The sequence below is a fragment of the Mus caroli genome, chromosome 6, assembly GCF_900094665.2.
Source record: "Mus caroli chromosome 6, CAROLI_EIJ_v1.1, whole genome shotgun sequence".
Lineage (NCBI taxonomy): Eukaryota > Metazoa > Chordata > Mammalia > Rodentia > Muridae > Mus > Mus caroli.
The window spans coordinates 143920513-143932458 of NC_034575.1; the positions used below are offsets into that span (position 1 = coordinate 143920513).

General features: G+C 43.5%; 1 protein-coding gene across 1 annotated transcript in view; it reads right to left on the reverse strand.

Annotated features, from left to right (window-relative positions):
- The window catches only part of Itpr2 (inositol 1,4,5-trisphosphate receptor type 2), a 394656-nt gene that overhangs the window by 78182 nt on the left and 304528 nt on the right, over nt 1-11946 (reverse strand). Inside the window, exons 46-48 of the mRNA XM_029478274.1 lie at nt 11506-11613; nt 7379-7571; nt 4234-4359 (exon numbers count right to left, since the gene is read on the reverse strand). Coding sequence (XP_029334134.1) covers nt 4234-4359; nt 7379-7571; nt 11506-11613 — 427 coding nt within the window. The remainder of the gene's footprint in view (nt 1-4233; nt 4360-7378; nt 7572-11505; nt 11614-11946) is intronic.

An 11946-nucleotide genomic window follows, 5' to 3' on the forward strand; every position in this document is an offset into this window, starting at 1 on the left:
GAAGGGAAGGGAAGGGAAGGGAAGGGAAGGGAAGGGAAGGGAAGGGAAGGGAGATGATTTTTAAAATATTGAAAAGAGACTTCATCTTCTTCCTCACCAAAATAGGTTACTTATTTACATTTGACACTGGTTTATGGGTACTCTACCTAGCAAAAGCAAGCCATCTGCCTTGACTCTGCAGCTTTCTAAGAGGAATACAGAGAGAGTTTCTTTAGCATTCCAGTGTTTATGGTGACTCTCAGGTCTCCATTAAAATACAAAGTCTACAAATGTGTGGGGCAGCCCTACCCTGTCACACTGTGTTTTGCAACAATCAATCAATGCTTGTGTATCAAGTAGACAAAATATGCTCTGGGACTTCATAGTGAGCAAGTGGCTAAATATTTATTAACACCCAGGTTGTGCAGCTATATCTGGCTTTCTACATGAGATCTGGGCATCCAAACTCTGTGAGCCATCAGGTTAGTTCCAACCTGATGAGTCATGCTTTGGGGAAACAGACAAACAACCAACAGCAACACAACCTCTCCAACAACAACAACAACAACAACAACAACCAACAACATAACCTCTTTGTCACTCTAGAGACAGGTCTAACATTTTTCAAAGCCAGTCTCAGTGGAGTGTGGTGATTCATGCCTGTATCTAAACACATGGCAAGCTGTAGCAGGAGGATTGCTCTGAGTTCAATGCCACGCTGAGCTACAAAGTGAAATTTAGGCCAACTTGGGTTACTCAGCGAAACCCTGTCTTGCAAACAAACAAGTAACTGTAATAAAAAGCAAACACAATATAAAGCACTAAAGTCAATCCTTAGCCATCAGGTAGGAATCTTTTCCTTTAATGTTTTGCATATTTCTATTAATTTTCCATAATAAGCATATTTTATATTTCATGGGATGCCGTCTTTAGAAATTCCTCTATACTTCTGAATATCTCAGAAGTAAGAAGTTGGTCCTTTATAAAAGAGAATTCAATGTCAGTCAGATTGGACTTCAATTTCCCTCTCATCTTGGAGCTCAGCTTGGCCTCATGATGATTTGTCTGTGGCTTCCTGTCCAGCATGGCTGCTTCTTACTCTAGGCTCTCCCCAACCCTCTGCTTCCTGGGCAGACTCGTTAGACTCCTGCTTCCTACACCCAGGTCCAGATCAAGTCAACATCCATCCATAAATCCACTGGTGGTCCTTGGTCTTGCGTCTTTCTCATGTCTTGGTCCTTTAACTAGACCTTGAGATCTCTGAGGTAAAACAGCTTTAATAATCTTAGGGTCTCTCAGCCTAGCATGGTGCCGAGTGCACAGTGGTACCCAACAACACTTGTGAAACTGAGGGAGTTGAAATCACCTTGAAGAATCTTATTTTCCTCAGCAAACATGCTTATGAGGAAGAAGTACATTCAAAATGTGGGGAGAAAAAAACTCCCTCTAGGTTTAAAAATCATATTTATCTTGGGATAAAAGAAATCCACTGACTACTTTGCCAGGACAGTTCAGTTGGCATGGCTGGAACTATCCCTAGCATAAACATATTCCACAGAAGCCTAACAGTTAAAGCTCCAGTAGATGTGGATGGTGTCTCTCAGGGTGGTCGACTGAGCAACATCTCCCCTTAAACATCTTTCTTGAGTCACTGCACACCATCCTCCTGATTAAAGGATGTTGTTCTCCAACATGGTAACCCACGTGTGAACAAGACAGTCGAGCATGAGTTGCTTCTGAGAGCATGGTTGACACCTCACCATTCACTATGTCTGGAGGAAGATAAACAGCCTTGCCTCTGCTGGCCCCTTGCCAGGATGGCTCGGTGACTCTGAAGCAGATTGTAGTAGGGGTGGACAGCACAGCCCACATTAACAGATGTCTGTCTGACCTGAATTTGCTGGGTGCTTTCACGATTGCCTTCCCTGGGTATTACTCACGATTGTTTAGTGGTTTCTCTGTTTTACAGTTACTCCTCTCCCCGATGTTACTGCTTAAGAATATCATGGGCAGATTCTTAAAGTGCAATCCTCTTGTGTTTTTTCTTCATAGTCACCCCTTGTTTTGAGCATCCATTGAGTATTATGACTAGCCAAAAGGCAACATACAATTTCTATCACTCTTCAACTTTCTTAACTGGGACAGTAGCAAAAAGAGCATCCTCTTTTCCCTATTCATACAGACCCCAGATTAGTTTTATTTTATGTTTTATAGTATACAACTGTCGATATTTTTTTTTTCAAAACTTTCTCAGATCTGTCTGCTGAAGTCCTTTCCAGTTGGAGCCTATCATGTTGTCTGCCCCCATCCCTCCAAGGCACTTACTAGGAGAACTTTGATTTACATTCATCCTGCCTTTACACAGTTTTAAATTAAGCCTAAAGAACAGTTGCTCAGCCTGTTTGAAAAACTCCAGCATCAAGAACTGTCACCAGCACACAGCAGTTTTCTTCTTCTGCACAATGTGGCCACGCATATCTGCCCACTCTGCCCATATATGCAGTGTGTGGTCAAGGCTGAGAGGTTGTGGTGACTTTGATCAAGACTTTAACCTTAGTCATAAAGTTGTCATGAGCTGACTCACACAGACTGTAGTCATGTGACTCAGACTCATCATGGGGTTTTATGGTGCCCTATGTGTATGCTCTGCCTTTCCTAAGAAGCACCCTCACTCTGGCATCCTAGGACTGAGCCTCAATCTTGCTACTACTATTGACTCAAAAATCTTTTTCAAGAGTGATATTTACTCTTGTTCCCAGTAACCAGGCTCTCCACGGCCCAGGGATCTGTGCCTTCCACCCTCGTGTTTGTTACATCTGCTTCTTCTAGGGGCTGAAGGTCTGCACTGGGTTTTCATGGCTCTGTCTGTCAAATGAAAGATTGATATTAGATGATGTCCAGGTCTGTCTCCATCTTAAAGACTCTGTACTTCTCTTTCCTGGGGCTCTGCCATGTAACCTCAGTGGTCTGAGGACGGGAGATATTGACTGATCATTTTGTGATGGGTTCTTACCCTCAAGAGCTGTGTTCCTCTGTACTAAGATCTCATCACCAAAGAAAGACCAGATCAAGGGGAGAGAAAGGCGTCCTCACTTCTGCCCACATGATGGATGTATGCATTCGTTGCCCTTCTCCTGCTATGCAGTGACTTGCCTGCTCTACTGTTCACAATTCCCCCATCTCTGCTGTGCACTCAGAAACGCAACAAGCTCAACTATGCCAGCTCAAATTGCAGCTAAGATGAAGGCTTTGATGCCCATGGGATCTGACAAAGACTGGAAAATGGTCAGTTGTTCTTGGTCTCCCATCTCTCCTCATTGCCTCCAGATCCTCTGAGGTTTGCTTACATACCTGTTGCTGTTATGGTACCATCTCTCACGTCTCCCTTAGGATGGCAGTGACAGTATTCACCTTCTAACAACCACTCTTGGTCCAACTGTCAGGAACTGCTAATGCTCTGCTGACAGCATCTCACCAACCCTAGGTGCCCCAGGGTCACTCCAAAGCTATTATTTGCTTATTTCTCTCATGTTTGCCTCCAACCCATTCTTCTACCCATTCCAGAGTTACTCTCCAGGTTGTACCTCATACCTGTAACAGATTGTTCCCAAGCAATTTGCTAAACCTGAACAAAACATTCAAAAACCCCACCCAATTCTTACAGAATTTCATGCTTCACTTCAAATTCCTGTCTTTGCTTTTGTAAAAGCTCATGCACTACCAGATTAATGATACCAATTTCATAGTCAATATCCTTCATTGTCCACCATTTCAGTCTATTGTAGGCTGTGTATTTCTAAGGATGAGATTATTAGTATTATAAATGCACAGTATTATAGAATCAAAACATGTATTTTGTGGGTATGTTTACTACAAAACCCCCAGACAAGACAGAAAGTAAAATGTAACTGTTACCCTTTCATCAAAATACTTGAGCATCAGGCTCTCACTTACATAGCTGAGATAATGCAGAATAAAGTATGTTTGATCACTCTAATTATGTGGAAGCAACATAATCCCCCCAGTAGTTACACATTCATGAGATTTCTGCAAAACAACATTTCTACTGGCCATGGTTTTCTGTCTACTCTACTTACTACCTCTACATTCTCAATAAATACAGAAAAAATATTCATTGAGAACTAAGCTTCTTTGTTTTGAAGCTTTAGAGACTTAAGGAATGCAATTTGAGAATTTTTTTGTAATTTTTTTGTTTTTCAGGCATCCATCTTTTGCAGAAAGACAAGCACTTGCCTTCATCGCCGTCATCCCCAAATGGGTAGAAAAGAGCCACAGCCAGGTTGATGAACACAGCCAGGTTGAAGGAGATGCTCCCCCAGAGGGAGATGTGCCTGGAGAACCAGAACAGGGCGGGGTTGTCTAGGAAGCAACAAGAACAGGGGTGAGAACAGAGCTCTAGATGAACTCACTTATAAAATATTTATGAATCACCCTCTGTGTGACAGGTACTGTGCGTTTGATTACAATCAGTTGAAGGATTCCATTCATTCTCTAAAATACTGTTTTTAAATAAAAATATTACATATAAAAAAAAAAAAAAGAACAGGGGTGAGAATGGCCAGTATATGCTGCCGTCAACACAGGAGTCCTGCCGAGCTAACAGTATGGGCAACGTGATTGTGACTGGTCACAGAAGTGTGTTTGAAGAAACCGTGACTTACTTAGAAAGCATATTATAAGACCAGATGGTAAAGACATTTTTCTTAGTTCCTTTTTTATCCTTCAAGAGTGTGAGCAAAGGTGATTCTACAGTAAATCCCTAGATTCTGGACCATGCAAATTAGGGGAACGTGGCAAATGGTTCACGGGCCCCACTCACTGGAGGACTGATAATACTGATGGGTAGGATGATCTTATCCTCATGATGTAATTTCATAAAGTCCAGGAGGGCAGACTCAGGTATAGATCTACTGAAAAGACGTTTACAGGTGCAGTTAGTTACCTGGAAACCGCAGTCTCAGCACTGCAGCTCAGCATGCATGGGAGCCAGAGAGACATAATGGTTTCCCAGGCCTACAGTCTCAGCATCCACTGAGAGGCTGAGGCAGAAAGATGCCTACAAGTTTGATAGCAACATGGGAATCTGAGGCTAGCCTGGGTTATGCAGGGAGAAATGCTATAGTATTATCTACACTTTTAATTTGAATGTTTCTAATTATGTTTTGGGTTTGAAGCCACAGGGAGAAAAGTCCACAGTAAGAAGTCAATAATTTGCTGAGTATTTCCAGAAAGGGAAATGCCTGTCATCAGAAAGGAGTTAATAAATGTATCTACCAGTGTTTAACAGACACTCAGTTCTTTCCACATCTAAATAGCTGAGGAAATTTGTAACGCACGTGGTTTAGAGAAGAGCTAAGTTATCAGCCTACACTGGGCGCCTGTGGCTCCTTTGGGTCTTGTCTACCATTCATCTTGTAATGTCTTGACATAGGATTGAAATACAGGATGGGGTGGACATGGTGGTGTTTGTTCATAACCCTAGCATTTGGGAGGTGGAAGCGGGAAGATCAGTAGCTGAAGGTCAGCCTAAGCTACAGAGGGAGATTGAAGCCAGCCTGGGCTACGTGAAACCCTATCTCAAATGAAACAACCTAAAAGATGAAAATGCTAGAGTTTGGGGCTGGAGAGATGGATATGCCCTGCTCTTCAGAGGACCCAGCTCAGTTCCCAGCACCTACATCAAGTAGGTGACCATTGCTGTAACTCCAAATCCAGGGCATATGACACCTTTCGGCCTTTGCAGGCACTATACGCATGTGTAAAAGACCACAATAAGCAAAGGCACATACACATAATTAAAAATCATAATTAAAAAATTAAAGACAAAATATCAGAGTCGTGGGGTGAGGTTTATGACAGGGAAAATCGTGTACTTTTTGGATCTACCTCACACCTGTCTGGGCCCTCTGTTGACTAGGGATTGTACCCCTCCTGAGTTCTTCTCACTCTCCTCCTCTTGGGCGAATACTCCACAGTGGAGGAGGCTGTGATAGGATTTTACTGGGTAATCCCATGATTGATCGTGAACTGTAGACACCTGTGCTGTTCCCACTCCTTTCTATCTACAAGTCCACAGAATCACTGAGACAATATCCTTGTGATCAACTGCTTCTAAGACTTAAAATATCATGCCCACTGGTAATTACCTTAAGTTTTATTTTTGTAATAAATAAATAAATAAAATGTTTGCCACAAAACACAGATCCTAGAGTTTCAGTCTGTTATTCGATTGATTTTTTAATTAATTTGAGTTTATTATTCAATTAATATGGATAAATTATTTTTCAAATATCTCAAATAAAGATTTCTGAATATTCCATATATATTGGATGCTCAGTTTTTCTGCTGAGTTCTATGTGGTAAAATTCTAAAGAACGCCAGCGTCTTAGGAATCTAAACCTGCGTGACATCATCTTATACCCAAAGGAGCCTTTGAGCAGCTTCACTCACCTAGTGTCTCTTGGTGAACAGTCTAGCAAACTGAATCGTGAAATCCAAGTCACACCTGGGAAAGTCTCCAAAAGACAAAAAGGACCTAACTCCAAGAGCCTCAACGTTTAAAATGTAGGCTTATTTTATTTTATGTGCACGAGCATTTTGCTCACATACATGTCTTGCGGACCCTCTGTGCCCTCGGTGCCCTGGAGGGCAGAGGAGGGTGAGCTTGGGGTTATGGATTGTTACGAGCCACCCTGTGGCTTTACCTCTAAGGCCATCTCCCCAGCCTCATTAAAACGATTTAAAACTTTAAAAAGTATCGGAAACTCAGTGTGTTTCCAAACACAAGGGAGAGCTGCGTAACAATTGGAGAGAACTACGTGGTGATGGTTTTGACTATGATATCACTGGGCTCTGGTTACAGGCTTGCTAGATTTCGATGGAAAAAGGGAGGGAGCAAGAAAGAATGACTACATCTATGGGTACAGGTTGAATCTGAGGACAGACTGAGCTGTGAGGTCCTGTCTAAACACACACAGAGGACACTGAGTGAGAGGGCTCTGGCAGACGTAGCCCAACCCCATGCGCTGATAGGGGTCAACGCAGGACTTCACACCTGCAGTCATCCGGCAGCGCAACAATGCAGCTGCAGCATTGCAGCTAATAACACATTTTTAAAAAAAAAAAAAAAAAACATGCTCCTCAGCAGCTGCGGGCCATCTGGTTGACTGGGAATTTCTAAGTCCACCAAGCTGCAGAAGGTTTGGCTCCAGCGACAACAGGGGCTCACTCTTCAGCCTACAGATGATTTCAGGGACGTTAAACTGGCAAGAAATTCAATTAATTATTTAGATAAATTGGGCTAAGTGACCCTGGCGCTGCCCCTCTGTCTCGGGCCACGTGACCATGCCCCTCCCTCCTCCCCATGTCTCACACTCACTTCTGATCTTCTTTTGCCATTTCATCTCATTGTAGAGATCTTCCGTTTGCTGGAAGAAGTCGTTCACCTTGCTTCCTTGCTCATCCCTCTCCGTTGTGTTGAACACTCGGTACTTGGATTCCCGAGTGAGGAATTCACAGATATTGGGGACCGGGAAAACAATTTGCTCCATAGTCCGGTCATGCCGCACAATCTGGAAATGATTGGCGTTCGGTTTCAGACTTTTGCACACCTCAGTCTCAGACTCAGTTTTTTAACTTCCTTTTTCTTAATTAATAAATTTTGTTCTTGGACAATTTCATGCATACATATAATATGTTTTGGTTCCTCCCCACCCCCACCCCCAGTTATCCATCTCCTGCTCCAGGTGCCTGCTTCTTCCTTACAAATATCTTTCCCATTTTCATAAGCTTCTGGGTTTTTGTTTGTTTGGTTGGTTGGGGTTAATTTGGGGGGAGGGGGTTTCCCTATTCACTCACATGGAGATTTTAACTAGAGCCCTCTGTGTGACTTCGGGTTTGGAACTATCTGGAAGCAGCCAGTGGCCCGTGCTCCTGGCACATGTAAGAAAGCTGACTAAGTACACAGAGCCAGCACAGCCACCGTGTTCTTCCATTGCTCCTAGCTCAGGTTCCTGCCCGAATGTCTCCCAATGACATACTACGATATATAGAGCTGTGAGCCAAATAAGTCCTTTCCTTCCCAGGGGGCTTTTGGCAAAAGTTTTATTATCACAGCAGCAGACATGAAGCTGGGACAATGAGCTTATGAGTGATAGTTTATGTATCCAATCATGAAAAATGAGCCAGCGAGGTGACCCTGAACTCAGACTTACGAATCTGTGCCCAGTTCTTCCTGACAGGGGCTTCTGGGTACCAAGTGAAATCCTTAGCATTGGATGTCTTCAGTTCTCTGTACACAGAGGTATTTTTTTTTTATCACTGAAGTGTTCTGCCTCCAGCCTGCTGTTCTGAATGAGAAATGTTCCCCATGGGCTTATGTATTTGAACATTTGGTCTCCAGTTAGTGGCGCAGTTTGGGGGAGGTTGTGGGACCTTTAGGAAGTAGAGCCATGCTGAGGCTTTGAGGGCTTATAGCCTTACTCTCTCCCCTACCCTCCTGCATACACATAAAACATGGCCCCTGCTCCCCAGGCTCCACGCCTTGCCTTCCCTGCCTCTGGACTCTGTTTCTGGAACCTTAGTCAACATAAACTCTCTCTTCTCTAACTCGGTTTTAATCCTGGAATGGGAGTAATGGGTGGGTGCTAGGAACCGAAAACAGGCATCTATAACCACAGCCAGTGCTCTTAACCACCTCTGCTCTGCCATCTCTTAACCCGCTCTGCCATCTCTGCAGCCCCTTTAGGTGCTAACTTTAAAAAAATAATTAAAATATCAATTATATAAATTACTGAGGCATATTTGGTACAGTAGGCAACCACATGAAAAGAATTTTAAAAGGTTTGCTTGATCTAACAGTGTCAAGTATTTTTTTTTTTTAATTCTTAGGGCTTACTAAAGAAATAAAGCTGTGATTAGATAAGCCAAAATATTCAGTCCTTGCATAAAATGACACGTTTAATTCTGGTTGTCACGTTTCGCAAAGGGCAATGACAAACCAGAGAAAGCGAGGAGGAAATGCTTTACCCAAAAGGAAGCCAAATATGGCTAACGTTCCCCTAGGTGATTCAACAGACGCTTATTCAGTCAGTAGCTGAGGAGCCCCGGGGAACTGAAAGTAAAAAAAAAAAAAAACCAACAACAAAAAACAATGGGATCCCCAATACAGACAGGAGCGAACTGAGAAGCATGGCAACTCTTTAAATGTTAAAAGCAAAGGCTGGGGGGTGGGGGGCAGCTCAGTGGTTAAAGCTCTTGCCATGCAAAATAAATGGTAGGGTCAGAGTTCAGAGCCCCACAAACCCACTAAGTGCTGGGTGGGTGTGCCAGCCTTCCAGTAACCCCAGGGCTGGAAGGCAAAGTCAGGGGTTCCTCGGTGCAAGCTGGTTAGCAAGACTGGCCATCTTACCAGGCTGTCGGCTCAACTGAGAGGTCCTGCCTTGGTGAGAAAGGCAGAAGAGTGAAGAGGATGGAGGATGAGTCTCAATACCAACCTTGGGCCTCTTGCTACACGTGAATGTGACCACACACACACACACACACACACACTAAGCTACCACCCTGAGGGGAGCAAACATGGGGAATGGTGGATAATTGCAATGGTCTAGTGCGATTCACAGATACAGAGAATCTTTCCAATGACCAGTTGCTTAAAACCGAACACGATTTCTTCAGAGGCAGCGAGGCGCATGAGGGAATCTAAAAATAAGATTCAGACCCTGGGGGCCTCCTTCTTGGATGGTGATTTGGCCTAAGCACCTCCCCACTTCTCAGGGCTACTAAACTGACCACCACAAGCTACCGTTCTTGATAATGCCCATTCCTGCAATTGACTCAGCCAGGCAAATCTGACACTGAGCTGTGGCAATGTTGATGTTTATACATATGAGCAGGGGTCCACTTCTGACGTGAAGTGATAAAGCTTAGTAATGCTCAAAGATTTGGTAGAAATAAACAATAAGACGTAGAAATTACCCATTAGAGGCAAAAGTGCCCATGACACATTCTGCCGAAAACTAAAAACCATCTACCAGAATGAATGAAGGTATGGCCGTAAATCAGGAGTGACAGGCATTGCCACTCTGCTCACTTCTGCCTGATTAGTTCTGCCAGAAAGCATCACAATGATACCCCAGCTAGAAGTGACAGCCAGATGAGTCCCCCGGCACACCTCCTGATCTGCTATAGGACATTAGATAATGTCTCATTTATGGAGCAGGGCAAGGGCAGCTGTCAGACAATAAATGTGTAAACAGCAAACTCTTGAGTGTATGATACCAATATGAAATTTTTATTAGTGCTTCCACGTTTCCTATACTTTCATATACTTTTCTTTTGCTTTTTTCAAAGCAAGGTCTCACTATGTAGCTGGCCTGTAACTTGCTAAACCAGATTGTCCTGGAACTTATAGAGATCTACCTGACTCTGTCTCCTAAGAGCTGTGGGTAAAGACATGCACCACTATGCCTGTCTTCAAAAACTCTGTTAGGTCACAGATTCCTATCTTAAGAAGCCTCCGTAGAGGAATTTTAATCCAGAAACATAGCTGCTCTTGCAAGTGATCACATCTGAAGACTCAGACCTGTGTGATCTGGCTGGAACACAGGCACATCCTTAGCGTATACTTTAAGGTAAAATTAATTTGTAGAAGGAAGCAGCTGTATTTGAAAGTGACATATAATTGAGGGGTAGACAAAGTGATGGATCAGAGACAGATTTAACAGCATGAGACAGAGATGAGATAGGCCCAACTCTCAGAAGAACAGCCCAGGAGAGAGAAGCTTTTTAAGAGCAGCTCAGAGAGAGAGTCTGCCAGTACAGTGAGTGCAGTACTGTGAGTGCAGTGCAGTACAGTGAGGGCAGTGCAGTGAATGCAGTGCGGTGGAGTTGAGTTCCTCCATGAGTCCAAGCAGTTCAGTGCAGTCAGCAGAGGCAGCAGAAGCCAGAGAATAAGAAGCACCCAGAAGATTAGAACACATTGCCAGAGTTAGTTTGAGGCCAAGCAGAGCAAAACATTGAGAAGCTGAGAGAAGCCAGGTTGAATCTTATTCTGCTTAAAGAGGAGTTTGAGCCAGAACAGCTGAGTTAAACCAGCCAGGCAGAGTTCAGAAAGCGCTAGAAAGGGTGAGATTTTTCAGCAGGAAGCCTCTGAGACAACAATTGCATCTGGCAAATAAAAGTTACATTTACTTTTAAGAAGCAGATTCTCTATATCTTGTCTCTAAAATACCACTCAGTCCTCTACCCTATTTGCTTCCGTGACCCAAACAGGAGAAAAGCTTTACTCATTCCATTTTAAAACTTCTGAGTGGTTCTGGGGAGAGAAAGGACTCGAGATGGACAGACTCGGTTTCTATACAAGGCCTCAGCTTGTGGTACAGAGTTTCCCATTTAAATCACTTGGTATTGTTTCACAGTTCTAAGAAAAATCATGAAAATGGCTTCAGGTAGAAAGCAAATGCATTCTTTCACCATAGGCCCCTTTTAGGGGTGACAGGCAGGTACCTCGATCTGCGCGGTGTGGTTGGCGTAATACTTCAAAGCCTCATCCCCTTCCTCTGGGTCAGATCCCGGCTTGAGCATCTGCTGCAGCAGTTTGTTGTGGCGGGCCAACTGCCAGGAAGAAAATAAAGGGTTAATGTCTCCTCTTTGCCCTTCTCTTGTGATGAGACTTGGAAGTTACTGTGTCTGTTTGTGCACATGTCTTTCACAGTCCTGGGGTGACAGTAGTTAGCCATATTCAGGGAAGGTATGTCTATGTTTGAAAGGAATAAATAATCAATGCATAAAAATCAGTCATTCTCATTTGTGGATAATCCGTATCTGCGATAAATGTGCCAAGGAGAAGAAATGCTGATGGTAGCATTGAGGAAATGCTTTCAAACTATATAAACATGTAAATCAATGACCAGCTACACATACATGTAAATCAATGACCAGCTACAC